Source organism: Dipodomys spectabilis, unplaced genomic scaffold (genome assembly GCF_019054845.1).
Source record: "Dipodomys spectabilis isolate Male_0828 unplaced genomic scaffold, ASM1905484v1 ptg000322l, whole genome shotgun sequence".
NCBI classification, from domain to species: domain Eukaryota; kingdom Metazoa; phylum Chordata; class Mammalia; order Rodentia; family Heteromyidae; genus Dipodomys; species Dipodomys spectabilis.
The window spans coordinates 494,896-512,936 of NW_024870999.1; the positions used below are offsets into that span (position 1 = coordinate 494,896).

General features: G+C 44.9%; 1 protein-coding gene across 1 annotated transcript in view; it reads right to left on the bottom strand.

Annotated features, from left to right (window-relative positions):
- The window catches only part of Nudcd3 (NudC domain containing 3), a 123,305-nt gene that overhangs the window by 32,955 nt on the left and 72,309 nt on the right, over positions 1–18,041 (bottom strand). The window contains exon 3 of the mRNA XM_042702384.1: positions 4,444–4,576. Coding sequence (XP_042558318.1) covers positions 4,444–4,576 — 133 coding nt within the window. The remainder of the gene's footprint in view (positions 1–4,443; positions 4,577–18,041) is intronic.

Sequence of the window (18,041 nt, forward strand, 5' to 3'; positions counted from 1 at the left end):
CAAATAGCTGCTCAAGTATCTTCCAAACTATTTACATGATCATTGGTCAGTACAAGTCTCAAGAAGCATGGAGCCAGGTCAGAGATTTTTCATCGCTCATATTTACACCTGTGAACATATAAGTGAGTTATGCAGTCAAAATTAGGTAAATTGAAAAATAAAGTGGATAAATATAGTCTATTAGCCTTTTCTATTATGGAAGTTTCCTATAATAAAAAGCCTTCCTACAGTTTTTCCAGACAAGTTCTAAGAATGGAATGCCATATGTTGACACAGCTTTCAGCACACATCCTAGCACCTGCATCGAGTGCAAAAGGAGAATGTCAAAAGTCTAAGCCTTGCCGGGTACCGGTGGCTCACGCCTGTAATCCTAGCTACTCAGGAGGCTGAGATCTGAGGATCGCAGTTCAAAGCCAGCCCAGCCAGTACATGAGACTCTTATCTCCAATAAACCACTAGAAAACTGGAAGTGGTGCTGTGGCTCAAGAGGTAGAACACTGGCCTTGAGCTGAAGAGCGCAGGGACAGCGCCCAGGCCCAGAGTTTAAGCCCCACGACGGACAACAACAAAAAAAGTCTAAGCCTAGGTAGTGGTAAGAGTCACATGTCCCAAGGACAAGGTTCTGTTTAAGAAGGTTCTTGGTGTGTAGACAGAGCCAGCATTGCCACGCAACAGGGCTATAAACACCCACAACCTCTGTGAGGAAGGAGAATCCATAAGAGACATTTGCTTGTTATTCAATGATGCCGAATAAGGCCTCTGTCTGCAACATATAACATATTCCACTCAAAAGAGAGCCAATAAAAGAGAGTAGGAAGGGAATCTGGGTTCAAGACACCATTCCACCACCATCTTACAGGAGAGTTTGCTGATCTGCAAAATGAGAGGCCCAAAAAAATCTCCACCATTCATTCAATTTCCAGAAGCACTTAGATTGTACAATTCAATGAAATATCAGTTTTACAACCACCCTGATTTGAAGCAAGCAGAGACATACATGCTATGAACTCAAAGTTTTTCATCCCTACTACTCTTGACAGTACACTGAGGGAAGGGAAGTCATGATCTTCCTAAATAGTGGAGAGTACATTAAGTGAAGAACAGCGTGAAGAAAGGAGAGCCACATTTTACTGAGGCAGAGTAAAAGCCTCATACTGAGAAAATTTTTAGATTTGCCAGCAAAATGATTTTTTAATTTTTTTAATTTCTAGTTTAAAAAATATTTTTAAGTTATTATAACAAAGAGGTTTCAATTCAGCCTGTCAATTTATGGGCACAATGCAGCTTGATCGTCACCCCTTAACTCTGCCCCATCTATCTCGACCCTGTCCAAAATGTTTTTGTTTTTTTTTTTTTGTAATGCTGCACGTGAAAGAAGAAATTTTTAGCCAGGTGCTGGTGGCTTACCTCTGAAATCTTTGCTACTCAGGAGGCTGAGATCGTTAGTTCTTAGTTCAAAGCCATCTTGAACAAATAAATTTCAGAGATTCTTATCTCCGATTAACCAGAAAAAAGTTGGAACTGGAGGCGTTGCTCAAGAGGTAGAGCACCAGCTTTGAGAATTAAATCTGAGACAAAGCTCGAGGTCCTGAATTCAAACCACAGTACTGGTGTGTACATACACACTCATGACACACACACAAAAGAAATTTTCTGCTTTCCCTTGAAGATCACAGTACACTGTGCACACAATCATTTTTTTCTCCATTATACTTTAGAGGATCCATGAGAAAATACTAAGGGGGCAAAGTTCTGATGTGCCAGCATCAAGCTCCAACCACAGAAATGAGGACAGGACTCAATAGCAATGCTTCCTCCTACAACCCTAAGCCTCATATCCTGCCCTAAAACAGAGCTGCCCACACCAGAACCAATTGTGACTGATCTGTTGGGGTGCTACAGTCATGGCTATTATCCTGATTATATCTGATAGTTGCCACAGACAAAACCCAAAAATAAATTCTGCTGACAAGCAGCTATGACAGGTACATTTAAGGAACAACTGGAATGGAGCCAGTCCAAAAAGAAAGTGCAACTCTGAGGAAAAGCCGTTAGGCCAGAAAAACCCAAGAGACACAAAATAAACTTACTTATAAGTTTTAAGTGAGGCATGACTAAAACCCTTAGATCACTAAGAAACTGACAGACCATGGATTTTTTAAAGAACCTGGCAGTATTCTAAAAATGACATGGAAAAAAATACAATTGAAAGAAAGAAAAAGGAAATGTCCCACCATGTATGAGACAAAGGTTTTCACAAGCAGGACACAAGTGTGTTATGTCAGTGATGTCACAGAATGTCAACACAAAGAGGGATTTGTGGCAGATGTGAGAAGCCCCTTCCTTCCCTCTAGTGATACAGAGGTCTGCTCTGAGTGAGCCTTCTCAAAGCAGGAAGAAGCACTGGCTCCTGGCTAGGCTCCCATTGACTGAAACCTGTACGTGTGGCCAACCCTTGTGAGATGGGCTAAAGTCACTAAAATGTGTACTGCTAGCACTGGATAGACACACATACTACATTGCCACTACCTGGAATCATCTCACACATCATGTGCTCTGTCCCAGCATCTGCCCTGTGATTACCACCTGGGCTGTGTGCTCAAAAAATGTCCAGGCCAGGCACTGCTGGCTTATGCCTGCAAGCCTAGCTACTCAAGAGGCTGGAATCTGAGGATCACAGTTCAAAGCCAGCCCAGGCAGGGAAGTCTGAGAGACTCTTATCTCCAATTAACCATCAGAAAACTGAAGTGGTGCTGTGGCTCAAGTGGCAGAGCATTCGCCTTGAGCTGAGAGCTCAGGGGCAGCACCCAAGCCCCACAAGTCCAGTGTAGAACAAGCCAGATCCACAGTAACTATTGGTGAGAACAGGGGCACATTATCCCAGAGGACCTAACTATTGCATTTGAACTTCAGATAAAATAGTCTGTTGCTGTTCTGAAACGCAGGGCAGCACCCCTATACAAGAATGCTCAAAGAGCAGATTATAACTTCAACCCCATTATCCCTAGTACACCCAGGACCTGTGTCCTAGAGGGCTGTTGGGTTGCTATGGAAGGTACAACAAGGCAATCCTACTAGAAAATGAAATGGAAATCAGCACCTGATCCAGCTGGGTAAACAGCTCAGGGAAGGTAACAGCACCCACTCCTGACATTCAAAACGCATGGGAAATAGTTACTCAAAGCTAAAATTCTGTGTAGATGATGCCTAGTGATTCATTCTTACTTTGATTTCTAAGGTTACACTGAACTCCAAGGGTCAACAACTCCGGAAAAACATATATTGTAATGGGGTGAGGAGAATTGTATGGATGGCTGCTTCTTGCCAAAGCTGAGCCAATCACAAATTAATTGATCCACCGCTGGTACCATAGCTATGGTACCTCACAGGTTGGCTCAGGGTTCCCACCTTTGCCCCATGAATGGCAGGTGAGCACATACTATCTTTTAGGACACAAAATAAACTATATACAGTGAACACTGGCTGTCTCTCCTTATTTGAAGTAGCTGTTTTCTTAGGTCAGCTTCAGCTGCACCCAGACTCCTCACATACTGCAGGTATAAAGCAGGCCTGCCTGTTCCATGAAGCAAGGGTGGGGGGCTAGAGGGGCTCATTCCAGCCCAGACTGAATAAACAGCTCTTTCCCTGAAAGATTAAATTCTACAATAACTCACTAGATGGAGGTTTCATAAATCAACCTAAGTTATGAATGCCACCTCTTCACTTGCCACAGCCTCCCCTCTCAGAAGAGCCTGTGGGGCACAGGCCAGGATATCCTATCCTCTAGGTCACTGTGGCCTGGGTTTCTTCATTTTTCCCTCAGGACTAGCCCAGGTTACAATGCATCACCCACAATCTTAGATGATTTAAAGTAAGGTATGGACATGTTCATGGCGGAAGGACGGACGGACGGAAGGGAGGGAGGGAGGGAAGGAGGGAGGGAGGGAGGGAGGGAGGGAGGGAGGGAGGGAGGAAGGAAGGAAGGAAGGAAGGAAGGAAGGAAGGAAGGAAGGAAGGAAGGAAGGAAGGAAGGAAGGAAGGAAAGGGAAGGAAGGAAGGGAAGGAAGGAAGGAAGGAAGGGAAGGAAGGAAGGAAGGATAACAGTAGTTTTGTGTTTGTCAATGGTTGGAAAAAAGACCCTACTACAACACCTGCACTTTCAAAAGTGGGACAAGCCCTCCGTGAGCACCTGAAATGAGAGGCCCAGTCACTGAGCCCTGGTGGGGACAAGGTAACGTCATTAGCCCTGGCAGGCATAGGATACTCTCTAGGGTCTTTGAGCCCTGAAGACCATCTGAAAGCAGCTCTGAATGCAGAAGAGAAGCCAAGGACAACCAGGCACCCTCTCCTGGGACAGGAGCTTATCCCAACCCTCCTGCAAGGATGCTGGCTCCATCTCAAGATCCAAGATGGGAGGAATGCAGCCCCCACCCCGCCTGTTACCTGTTTTCCCTTCACCACATGCTTGGGTACCGGCACCCTGACCTCCAAGTCAGTGTAGTCCTGTGACCAAGTGTAGTTCTCACGAACAGCACCGTTGTAACTGTCAGGATTTCTCTGGAACTGCTCCTGAACCCTGAGAAAGACAAGAGTAGTGAGATGCAGACAGGCAAATGCAAGCATAGGGGCCCAGGGAAGTCTGGCATGGGCCAACTCTATGTCCTGAGGAGTGACCAGTTTGGGCTTCACCTCAAGCTAATTGACTTTTACAAATGGGGGGGGGGGGGGAGGGAAGGTGAGGAGGGAGAGAACCAAACGAAATCTTCTTTGGGGACAATTTCCTAATAACACTTTCAGGCAATCAGAGGATAAGGGAAAAGCAACAGAGAAGAAACCCGGGTGCAGAATCCTCACGCTTAGGGAAAGTATCTACAACTATCATCAAAGCATAGCCTGGTCCTGCTGGTTGCCACAGTAATCAGACATGCCTATTAACTAGGCACATACCCCAGTTAATAAAAATCCTTGCTTCATGGGTGTTTTGTGCCTATCTTTGCTGCTTGGCAGAGTACATGCCAATGCGCGCAAGCGCGCGCACGCACACACACACACACACACACACACACACACACACACACACACACACACACTTTTTTTTTAAGGTAAATCAAGTTCATCCTACAACTGCTAAACTTCAGTCCTAATCCAGCCCTGAGTTCTTCTAATAAGTAAATCAAAGCCAAAGGGACTCTACTCAAACTATATGCATCAACAGTAAGATGTTTAATGACAGTAATATATTTAATGAGATGGCCTAAAAACCTCAGTCAACCAAATCCTATTGTTATACCTTCATTATAAACACAACACAGATGCAAATAGGCCTAGCCCAGATGCTGGTTGTGAATATAAAAGACAGTATTTGTCATAAAAATCTAAAAATATTACTCATATAAATACTTTTGAAAATGAACTTAGATTCACAAGTCCATGGGTGAGTTGAGGATTTAAATCATAGATAAAAGCCTTCTCATGAGGAGGCAGCTTTGAATGTGGAACAGTCTGAAGCGTATGGGGCTCAGCAATCTTCTTCAGCGCCTACAGACAAAGCCTGACAGGGAGAGAGCTCCAGGGACCTGTAAACAAAAGTATACTTCTCTCTACTCCCCAGAGAACACAACAGGCCTGATGTGGTTCAAGCGGGCACACTTCTTCATGTTTTCAGGCAGGAATTTATTTGCCCTCAGCCATGTGTGAGATTGATCCTCCACCAATTCTACCAGTTCTCTGGTTAGGTGGCTATTAATGGCTACACTGTGTCCATTCAAATGACAGGGAGGAGCCTTCAGTCCTAGGATCTCAAAATGTGATCTCACTTTAAAGAAGTTATCCAGCCACTAACCTACCACAACTGGTGTCCTTACAGGGGGGACTTAGGACACAGAATACCCCACATGAAGGTCATGTGAAGAAAGTAGAGAATGGAATAATGGTGCTCCAAGCTAAGGAACTCCAAGGTTGGTCAGCCACCACCGGAAGCTGAAAGAGGCAGATAGGATCTAGAGCCTTCAGAAGAACAGGATGGGCTGACTCCCTCATCTCAGATTCCCATCTCAGAATAACAGTCACTATCTTGCTATGCACCCTTCTGTGGCAGCACAAGCAATCAAGTTATTGGTTACCAAGAATACTGGTAAGACTCAGCACTGACAGCAGAATGGGTACCAGCCTAAAACTGCCCACAAGGATGGCACTGTGGGGCACAGAGATGACACACAGGAACTGATAGGAACAAAGGACAACAGGTTCATCAACTTGAAAAAACAGAGCAGAGACAGACACCAAAAGAAAGACCATGTATATGTAACTAATAAAGGATTCCCAAAGACTATTTAATGTGTGGAGAAACCTTTCAGCACCACAGAACTGGAGAAAGGTTTACAAGATTTTTCATTAGCATACATTAGTTGTACAAAGGATGTTTTATTGTGACATTTCCCTACATGGATACGTACATGGATACAATATACCTCATCAATCTCATCCCCACCCCCCATCACTCTATACCACCTCCTCTTCTTAAAACAATTCCAACTGGTTTTATTGTTCTATTTTCACACATGCATATAAAGTACTTGAACTATATTCACTCTCATCTGCCCTCTCCATCCACTCTCCTCCTTTCCTCTCAATACCAATCCCCACACTCACCAAGAGAGCTTGTTTTACTCTCCTGTCAGAGATAACTTCCACATATGGCATAGCCTTAGCTTCTACGAAGAGGAAATGTATGCATGCATTTATATATACATATACATGCGCATATTATATGTATATATATATGTGTGTGTGTGCATATATATACATATATATCTGGAAGGAGGTTAAATCTTTGTGGGTATCTGATAGAAGATAACAAGGAATCTTCTTTGCATTTTGTTTGTTATTCAAATTCCCTACAATATTCAGGCATTTTAAGAACAAGAGAAAAATAGCTGCTTTTAAAATATCTACAGGAGACGGTGATGTGCCCAGTGACCTAGGTACAGGAGTTGTGGAGGAGTGAGGCACAGAGAGATGGACTTGCCCAGCACCCAGGTGTCCCAGATCCTCCCATGTGTGATCTAAGATGTAGACATGCTTAAATGTGGAGCAAATGGTCTCTGAAAGAATAGGGTAGTAGTGGTCACCTATGCTTCCAGAGGGAACACTGGCAACTGGGAAGGAGAGATGTCCCCCTCCAAGACATTCCACACCTATATTACCATGTGAAAATAATCAAGGCAATCAAAACAAAGTAACTTCTCTCCCAAAATAAAGACCAACATGGCCCTAGCACTTGATAGAGGTCTGGGATTAGGCCCAAAGGCTGCTGAAAAATGGAAAGAAGAGACAGCATGTAACAAGAGGGTGCCTCAGACAGCTGTGCAACACAGTGGACCACTACTACCAGTAACACTACATAGGCTCTGCTGCTCCAGAGAGAACTGGGGGGCCTGGGAGTGCCAGCAGACACTGCTCTCTTGGTGGGGGCTGTGGTCACAGGGGGCCAGCTTAGTCTGTCTTCCCGCTGTCCTCAGCAGCCCTAGCCCAACTTTGCATGCAGAGGCCCTGCAGCCTCCTTCCAGAGACACAGGAGAAATGCTCCTAAAACAGCCTTAGCAAGTTGGTTACGTGCTTTTTTTAGCACTCTGAATCCACATTCTCTTTAAATAAAGTTGATTATTTCCAGCCGACAGTATGTAAAAATAAGCATCCTGTCAAATGCAGGTGGCTCTGGGCCCCACCAAGCAAAAGTCCACGGCTACTCCTGCAGCTGTGGGCCAGGGAGGCGGGAGGCGGGGGATGAGCAGCAAAGCTTCAGCATCCAGGGTGGGAGGAAGACAGTGAGTCAGCAGCCAGGTTACAGATTTGGGAGCAGGTCTCAATACAGCTCCCACTCCTGAGGAGCTGGGACAACAGGGCTCTGAACAAGTTCCAGAAAAAAACACAGAACAAGTCCTGTAGCTTGACAAGTGCCTCAGGCCACAGGCCCTGCTCATCTCCTTGGAGACAGGCTGGCTTTGGCTGCTAAACCTTTCCCAGCAGATGTGTCTGCCCAGCAAGCCTGTGTGTGGCTGAGTGGGGCAAGCCAGGAACCAGAGTCACCTGCTCAGTTGGGTACTTGGTGGCACTGTTGTATGGAGTCACCTCCATGCTGATGGACTGAGACCCAACCTACCTGGTCAGCCTGTCTGAGCACAGCCACTGGGCAAAAAAAAAAAAAAAAAAAAATCCTTTCTTGGGCTGGGAAGGTGGCTCAGTGGTAGAGTGCTTGCCTTGCATGCCTAAGGCCCTGGGTTTGATTCCTCAGCACCACATAAGCAGAAAAAGCCGAAGTGGCACTGTGGTTCAAGTGGTAGAGCGTTAGCCTTGAGCTGAAGAGCTAAGGAACAGTGCCCAGGCCCAGAATTCAGGCCTCACAACCGATCAAAAAAAAAAACCACAAAAACACACACACACACAAAAAAAAACTTCTTCTTCCACTTTTTGTTAGTTTGCTTTTGTCTTCACAGACTGAGATAGAGTAGGTGCCTATGTGTAGTATGCATCTGTGTGTGGGTAGTATGTATGTGTATGCAGACATGCCTGTTGGCATGAGGGTGAGGGAGCAGTCCTCTGCACTTACCATCTCTCTTACCCAGTTCTTTCTCCTCCCACTGACCCTGTGGGACCCAACGGAAACTAGACATCTCTTGGCTTCTCAGGCCATTGTGGCCATGTGGTTCCCAACAACGTTCTAGGCTCCCATGGTCCCAGAGACAGTCTAGCATTTCACAAGGCCTTCTAGACACCCATGGTTTAGTCATCATGACTTCTTCCCTACTTTTTCTTTCTGCCCCCACAAAGGAATCTTCCTCCTCTTCTTGGCCAAGTTTTTCCTGAATATACTCGATCTCAACCTAAGCCTTTCCATCTGGAGGAAATTATAGTGATTTCTGGGCTTCTTCATTCCTGGAGCTTTAAAAAAATGAGCATTATTATAAAGCTAATCCATTCCCCTGCTCCCAAGGCCTCACACTTATTGCTTGCTTGCCATGACTGTCCACTCCTCAAAATCATCCTCGAGTACCAAGCTCAGTCCTCCAACACAACTAGCAATGCCCAGATCCCCAGTCCTGGCCTTCTTGCTGCCATTCCCACTTCTAGTCCCAGTGGTGACCTACATAAAGGCCAGACCATGTGACTTCCTTCCTGGCTCCTCCCACTGCAGCACATGCTTTACTCATCCTCAGCTCACCCTTGTGTTACCATTACTGAGTGCTCAGCCTCTACAAAAGCATGGACAGAAGGGTCATGGAGCAAGTTTGACTATTGATCCTTTGCAATGTTTAGATCTAAGTTATACATTATGCTTAATAATCCCACAGTTCTTTCCTCAAGCTTCTTTTTCTAAAATCCTAATATTAACACTTTTATTAATACCTGATTTCATCAGTTTCAAGTACCTAGTCTACTTCAAAGATGAGGATGACCCAACAACAGAATTCAGAATTTCTGGAGAGGTGACGCACAGGGAAAGCCTGAGCTTCCTGTTCTCCCAATGAGAGAGGGAGGAAGGGTCAAATATCAGAAGAGTCATGTCCAAAGAACACAGGAGCCGATTTCAAGAGCTGTCCACCAGCCAAAGACAGGATAATCCAAGCATCAAAAAACAAAGTCAAACCCTCAAATATGTATTTTAATGTTTTTGTTTCTTTCATGCATGTGTTTCTAACGCATTTATAAGATTATTTCTTGGTTGCTTTGTATGTCCCTTTCACTATATTTGATGTCAGTATAACATGTGGAGGAGACGGGGACAAACAAGTCGTTTAAGGATTCAGGTGGACCTGTTGCAACAATGAGAAGTACAAAATGTCATGTCAAAACCAGCTTTACAATATTGGTGTGGGGGGGGGGGGGGGGTATGATTGGGTGGGGGGGAGGGGGGAGGCTGGGAAGGGAGGTGAAGGGTAAACAAAGGAGGAGGCTGCAATGCTTGGTAAGAAATGTATGCATTATCCCATGTAATTGTAACCCCTCTGTACAGTATGTTCTCAAATAAAATAAAATAAAATTTAAAAAAAAAAAAAAAAAAAAAGGAGACCTTGGCAAAAACCCAACAGTTCCAGTGAAGATTCAGGTCTTTCATTTCCCTTTCTAACATTAAAAAAAAAAAAAAAAAACAACGTCAGTGGTGCTATGGCTCAAGTGGTAGAGCGTCAGCCTTGAGCTGAAGAACTGAGGGACAGTGCCTGGGCCCAGAGTTCAAGCCCCATAACTGACAAAAATAAACAAATGAACAACAACAACAAAAAACCCTACCACTTAAAAAAAAATAAAGCCACCGGGCATTAGTGGCTCACACCTGTAATCCTAGCTACTCAGGAGGCTAAGATCTGAGGATTGTGGTTCAACGCCAGCCGGGGCAGGAAAGTCAGTGAGACTCTTATCTCCAATTAACCACCAGAAAACTGGAAGTGGCACTATGGCTCAAGTGGTAGAGAGCTCGCCTTGAGGTGAAGAGCCGAGGGACAGTGCCCAGGCCCAGAGTTCAAGCCCCATGACTGACAAAAACGGAGGGAGGGAGGGAAAGAAAGAGGGAGAGGGAAAGAAAGGAAGGAAGGAAGGAAGGAAGGAAGGAAAGAAGGAAGGAAGAGGGCTGGGAAGGTGGCTTAGTGGTAGAGCGCTTGCCTTGCATGCATGAGGCCCTGGGTTCAATTCCTCAGCACCACATAAGCAGAAAAAAAAAAGCCAGAAGTGGCGCTGTGGCTCAATTGGTAGAGTGCTAGCCTTGAGCTGAAGAGCTGAGGGACAGTGCCCAGGTCCAGAGTTCAGGCTCCACAACAAGGAAGGAAGGAAGGAAGGAAGGAAGGAAGGAAGGAAGGAAGGAAGGAAGGAAGGAAGGAAGGAAGGAAGGAAGGAAGGAAGGAAGGAAGGAAGGAAGGAAGGAAGGAAGGAAGGAAGGAAGGAAGGAAGGAAGGAAGGAAGGAAGGAAGGAAGGAAGGAAGGAAGGAAGGAAGGAAGGAAGGAAGGAAGGAAGGAAGGAAGGAAGGAAGGAAGGAAGGAAGGAAGGAAGGAAGGAAGGAAGGAAGGAAGGAAGGAAGGAAGGAAGGAAGGAAGGAAGGGAGGGAGGAAGGAAGGGACTACAACTGGACTGAATGAATGTTAAAGACTTATGAATGAGAATTGGGAACTTGGCTTAGTGACAGAGTGCTTGCCTTGCATGCATGAAGCCTGGGTTTGATTCCTCAGCACCACATACACAGAAAAGGTTTGAAGTGGCACTGTTGCTCTGTAAGCATTATGCCCACCTTTGGTCCTCAGCTCCACCTAGACCCAAGCTCCTTCCTGCCCTGGAGTTCCCACCATACAGCTGGCCGCTCCCTCTCTCCACCCAGACCCCACTGCTACCTAGATAGCAGAGGTTGCCATGTGCTCTCTCTCCAGGGGAAATATGGCTCCTCTAATAAACCTTGTAATAATCTTTCTCCTGTGCCTGCCTGCCTCCAAGTGGTCCCCTGGCATGGATGTGGCGGATCCTTTCATTGATCCTTTCAGGCTCAAGTGGTAGAGTGCTAGCCTAGAGCAAAAGCAGCTCAGGGACAGTGCCCAGGCCCTGAGTTCAAGTCCCAGGACTGGCAAAGAAAAAAAAAAAAGACTTACGAATGTCAGGCTGGGCAGCAGTGGCCAGCACTTGTAATCCAAGCTACTCAGGAGGCTGAGATCTGAGAATTGCAGTTCAAAGCCAGCCTGAACAGGAAAACCCATGAGATGCTTACTCCCAATTAATCACTAAAAAGCTAGAAGTGGAGGTATAGTTCAAGTGGTAGAGCACCAGTCTTGAGCAAAGCTCAGGGACAGTGCCCCAGCACTGAGGTTCAAGCCCCAGTACGAGCATGTGCGCGCGTGTGCGCGCGCACGCACGCACGCACACACACACACACACACATACACACAATCTATGAGTCCATATCAAGCAAATTATTCTATAGGAAACATAATTTCAGAAAAGCCAACTTCCTAAATAGGAACTCTGTATGATAAACAAAGAGAAAACTGTAAGAGAAAAGTAAGAAAAAAAACTGCTGTTCTTGTGATCTGTGATGAAAATGATGAGCAAGCAATGTTCTTCCACAGCTAAGCACCAGGTGGAGGCTGACAGGGCACCTACTAGCAGAATATCCTCAGATCCAGATCATCTCCAAAATGTCTGTGGTGACCACAGGTCTAGCAGGTCTAACCACCAGCTCACAGAAAAGACCTATAGGGAAGAAAATGTTAGCACCAGAACCATAAACCTTAACAGTCTAAATAGCTTCTAGAAAGTTATACTACACAAAACTTCAGAGAGAAAAAGAGGTAAGAGAAATTAATCTAAGAGACTTAAGAGACCCATCAACCAAACTCAATGTTAATAAAAACAAATAAACAAAAAGAAAAAAAACTGCCAAAAGACATTTTTTGAGACAATCAGGAATACGTGAACATAGAATGGATATGAGATGATTAAAGAATAATAAATGTAAAGCCGGGTGCTGGTGGCTCACGCCTGTAATCCTAGCTACTCAGGAGGCTGAGATCTGAGGATCACGGTTCAAAGCCAGCCCAGGCAGGAGAGACCGTGAGACTCCTATCTCCAATAAACCACCAGAAAACCGGAAGTGGCGCTGTAGCTCAAGTGGTAGAGCGCTTGCCTTGAGCTGAAGAGCTGAGGGACAACGCCCAGGCCCAGAGTTCAAGCCCCACGACCGACAAAAAAAAAAAAAAAAAGAATAATAAATGTAAGCTGGGCACTGGTGACTTATGCCTGTAATCCTAGCTACTCAGGAGGCTGAGATCTGAGGATTATGGCTCAAAGTCAGCCCAAGCAGGAAAGTCCAAGAAACTCTTATCTCAAATAAATCACCAGAAAACTGGAAGTGGTACTGTGGCTCAAGTGGTAGAGTGCTCACCTTGAGCTGAAGAGCTGAGGGACAGCGCCCAGGCTGAGTTCAAGCCCCACAACAAAGGGAGGGAGGGAGGAGGGAGGGAGGGAGGGAGGGAAAAGAATAAATGTGGGGAGTTTTTTGTGTTTGTTTTTTTTTTGGTTGGTCATAGGGCTTGAACTCTGGGCCTGAGCGCTGTCCTTCAGCTCTTCAGCTAGCGCTCTACCACTTGAGCCACAGAGCCACTTCTGGTTTTCTGGTGGTTTACTGGAGATAAGTATCTCACGGATTTTCTTGCCTGGGCTGGTTTTGAACTGCAATCCTCAGATCTCAGCCTCCTGAGTAACTAGGATCACAGGTGTGAGCCACCAGCGCCTGACAATAAATGTGGGGAGTAAAGCATGGCTCAATTGAATCCTAGACAATGAGTGAAAATGTCAGGTACTGAGTTGGAGTTCCAGACTCCAACCAAAAAAAAAAGGAATTAAAAATTTGTAAAAATATGTTTAATGTTAAATCAAGTACTTAACAGGTAAAATTATATAATGTATGAAATCTGTCCTATCCAACACAAAAGTAATGCTTGGAGTAGGGCAAAAAAATGATGCAGCAATGCACACATTGCTGAGTAATAAAGCAGGTTCAACATTTCATGGCATTTGTTAGCATGAAAGGATTAGCACAGAAGGAATGTCACCTTCTCAAACACTGCAGAATAGTGTTTTGTAGAACATCTCCCTACTGGCACATAACAGAACAAGACAAAATGAAACATACGGGTGCATCGCACTGCACAAAGAAAGTGAGCTAACTGTTCATGAGACTGCCTGCCTACTGGTTAGTTGGTGGGGAAATCACTGCCCCTGAAAACCTATCACAAGTCCCCGCCCCACCAACAGGGAGGAGCAGGCCCCACAGCCAGGAGGCTCACACTGATGACCAAGTCATGTTGTGGAGAGTAGCAAATAAAACATGGGCAGCACACACAAGAGGACAAATAATTCAAAAGCACCCAGAGAGTAGGAAGAAAGGGCAGCAAGTGAGGGACCCTAGGCCTCAGCTAGTTCCAGTCCAGAGCCCCACAGTACTGGAGGATAATGCAAAACATACAATCAACATGAGTCCATATCAATAGAAATAACTGAATGAATGAAGGAGAAAGCAAGCAAGCAGGGGAAGGAAAGGCCCAATTCTTCCTTACAGAAGAATCACAAATAAAAATGCAGTCATACCTGAACCAGTAGTTCACACATGTAACTACTCCAGAGGCTGAGATCAGAGGATCACTGATTGGTACAAGACTGCGAGTCCTAGACTGTTATTTATTTTTGGGGGGGAGTCAGTCATGGGGCTTGAATTCTGGGTCTGGGTGCTGTCCCTTAGCTCTTCAGCTCAAGGCAAGTGCTCTACCACTTGAGCCACAGCGCCACTTCCAGTTTTGCGGTTGTTAACTGAAGATAAGAGTCTCACTGACTTTCCTACCCAGGCTGGCTTTGAACCACAATCCTCAGATCTCACCCTCCTGAGTAGCTAGGATTGCAGGCATCAGCCACTGGTGCCCAGCTCCCAGACTGTTATTGAGGTTAGTGAGTAGATCCAAGTGTTAGCTGCCATCAGCATCATTATCAGCACTAACATTCTTACACACATGGATCATAGCAGTAGCAACATCACCACCATTGGAGAGGAAAGGCAGTTAGATCAGCCTGTTGGCTGTTGGGGGGTTGGGAGGTTGTGTGTGAGTGTAAGTGTGTCTGGCTGTGCACATGCATGCACACCTGTCCTAAGGCTTTTGAACTCAGTGCCTGCATACTATCTCAGTTTTTTTGCTCTAGGCTAGCACTCTACCACTTGAGCCACAGCTCTACTTCCAGCTTTTTTTGGTGGTTAACTGAAGAGTCTTGTGAATTTTCCTGTGCCAGCTGGCTTTGAATCACAATCCTCAGATCTCAGCCTCCTGAATGGCTAGGATTATAGGCATCAACCACTGGTGCCTGGCTTTCTAAACAAGATTTCAAAATTGAATCAGAGTGATTACAAAGTCACTTCAAAATAGGGAATGACATTTTTTTTTTAAAGTCACTACACAGCTGCTCCATGGAGAGTGGACTGCAAAACCCAAAGGAGTACTCTGGAGGGTGTGTGGGGCACTGACAACACCAATACACAGAGGATGTTCACTGGAAGACCAGAAACAATCTGAAACAAAGGTGGGGAGGGGGGAGGGAGGGTCACTGTGATGGCTCCCAGTCTCCATTCCCAGCACATTGTACCAATGTTTTCTTCTTACTGTCAACCCTTCACCAAATGGAACTTCCTCCCTTCCTTCCTTACAGCTCCTTCGAACACCAAGAGCAGGCACTTTAACCATCATACATTAATTTACACAGTCACATGAGATTATTCATGGTTCTCATGAGATCCCCATGTGAGATTATAACTTCCCAGAAAGAGAGCAAACCACAAACCAGTTTCCAACATAATCTTCACACAGCTGAGGCAACATCCAATATAAAAGGCAGAATTTACAAAACAGATACAATAAACTTGATTCGGATCTTACAGAAAATATTACATTCTATGCTTTTTTTTCCTTCAATAGGAAGCTTTCTAGGATATTAAACAAGGTTTAAGTCTGACTTTTGTTTTCAATTTACAAGAACACTTCTAGACTCCTAAGAGCTTCACACTTTATTGGTCCAATGTCGTCAACTGTCCTGATGCAGAACTCAAATCTATTTCTGCTCAGGTAGAGTTCCCACCACAGCTCAAGGCTGGGTCAAGTTCTCTTAAGAGAACTATAGTGAACTTCAAGGTCAACCTTCTAACAGGCACAAGTCCTTATTGTGCCCTGAAATGCCTATGTTTGCAGGCCAAAAAAAAAAAAAAGTTGCAGCTGAAAAATGTAAGAACATAATCTAGGAAATGTTAGAAAAACTGACATCTCAAGTTGGTTCATCTAAAATCAAGACACTCAGACATCACTCAGACTCAAGAAAAACTATCACAAAAAGAGATTAGTACTTTTTTTTCAAAATGAGATGGTCCATTGTGTTGGGAATAGTGTTCCCTAGGTTAAATGATAACCCCTTGCTCCTAGGCTCCAAATCTATACTAAACTACAGGGGCAACTGCAATAGAATAGTAGGCATTTGGAGGGCAACTGCAATAGAATAGTAGGCATTTGGGAACCTCAGCTTATCTAAACATAGAAAAGGAATAGGAAGAAGTGTTGCTAAGGCTCAAAGTGGTAGAATGCTAGCCTTGAGCATAAAAGCTCAGGGACAGCCCCCAAGCCCTGAGTTCAAGCCCTGTACCCCCCCCCCCCACCCCAATCATACCCAAGTCGGTCTAGGGCACTCACCTGAGGGGAGCCTGCCAGACAGAGGTTGCCTGAGTGAATGTGAGTAGAGGTCCAGGCCATCAATGCACACTTAACCACACCAAATGTTTATTAAAAAACGAAAAGAAAAAAAAACCTGGAAGTGGTGCTGTGGCTCAAGTGGTAGAGCGCTAGCCTTAAGCTGAAGAGCTGAGGGACAGCGCCCAGGCCCAGAGTTCAGGCCCCACGACCGGACCCAAATAAATAAATAAATAAAATTGTTTTTCTTTCTTCAGCAATAAATTAATTTAATCTACTTTTTTAACTTTATAAACATTTTACTTTTTGACTCTTCTATAATTTATTGCTTAAAACACAAATGCATGCCCATGTAATTGTAACCCCTCTGTACAGTATTTTCACAATAAAAATAATAAAATAAAAGAATCATAATAAAAAAACAATAAATAAATAAATAAAAATAAAACATAAATGAACATATGGCTCTATACAAAGTTTTTTTCCTTCATATTCTTATTCTACAAGCTTTTACTGTTTCTTCTTCTTTTTTTTTTTAACTTCTCAAATATATCTGTTGAAAACTAAGGTAGACGCACACACATTAGCTAAGGCTCACCCAGGGTCGGCACATCCAGACCACCGTCTTCCACCTCCACATCTGGTCCCCTGGAAGGTCTTCAGGAGCAGTAGCAAGCATGGGACCATCACCTCCAACGATGACAAAGTCTTATGGACCTCTCCAGAGGACCTGCCCAAGACTCCACATGAGGAGTCCTCCCTCCTCCACAGGGGGTATGCATGCTTGCTTTCTTCCTTTCATCATGGATTTGTTTCTGAGCAGTTAGTGCACCAGACACTTCTCTCTATTAATGGAATTATTGGGTGCCAGGGCCATGTTTCAGACTCTATAAGGACCTACTGAGGTCTGCAAAAGCTTCTGCTCCAGCTTTCACTGTGCGTTTTCTTCAGCTGAAGTTTCTTTTTCCCTTGCCTCTCCTTCAGTATGCATTCACTAGGCAATTAGAAATGTTCAGCTCCATTATAATCTTATAGGATCACCATTGTCTTTGTGTCCTATCATGGATCAAAGATCGATATCAATGCACAACTGACTGTACATTTACAAAGAGATAGTCCCAACACACTCAGAAGTTTGCTGTTCAGTGGAATCCAAAGGTGAAGCTTTGGTAAAGGGAAGAATTACTCTGCCATGACAGACTCCTAACAACATTTATAGAACACAACTTGGACATTAATGAGCAAGCACTCCTATCAGTAATCAGAGCCCTGTGCGCCTGGGAAGTGCTCCTGCTTCCGCCTGCAGGCGGCCCTCACACCAGAATCCCTTTGTCTCTTGGACCCATGTTTTCCTGTCATCCTCATCTTTTCTTAAAATCAATCAAACATAAGGATTTACAACTCTTTAAGCAGCCTCTGTATAGGTTGGACCATTTTCTTCCTCATATTCCCAGTAAATGGCCTTGATACTACATCTAACATGCCCCACCATGTCTCTCTCATCACCACATGTCAATCAGATCCAAATTTGCCACCCCAAAGTTTCTGTCCATCTGACACCACTACAACATCTGACACCAATGTCCCCACACCTCTGGACTTCCCAAATCTCCCCCTCCCCAACATCACTCCCATCATCTGGCTCACCCTCTCTAAATTCCACCACCTGACCTCCTTTGGCTGACATCTCTGCTGCCCCCCCAAGCTCCAAAGAACACATTGCTATAAAAACACTCCAAGCCACTGCAGTGGCTTGCTGGGGTGCACCTTTTCACCTCCTCTACTCATCA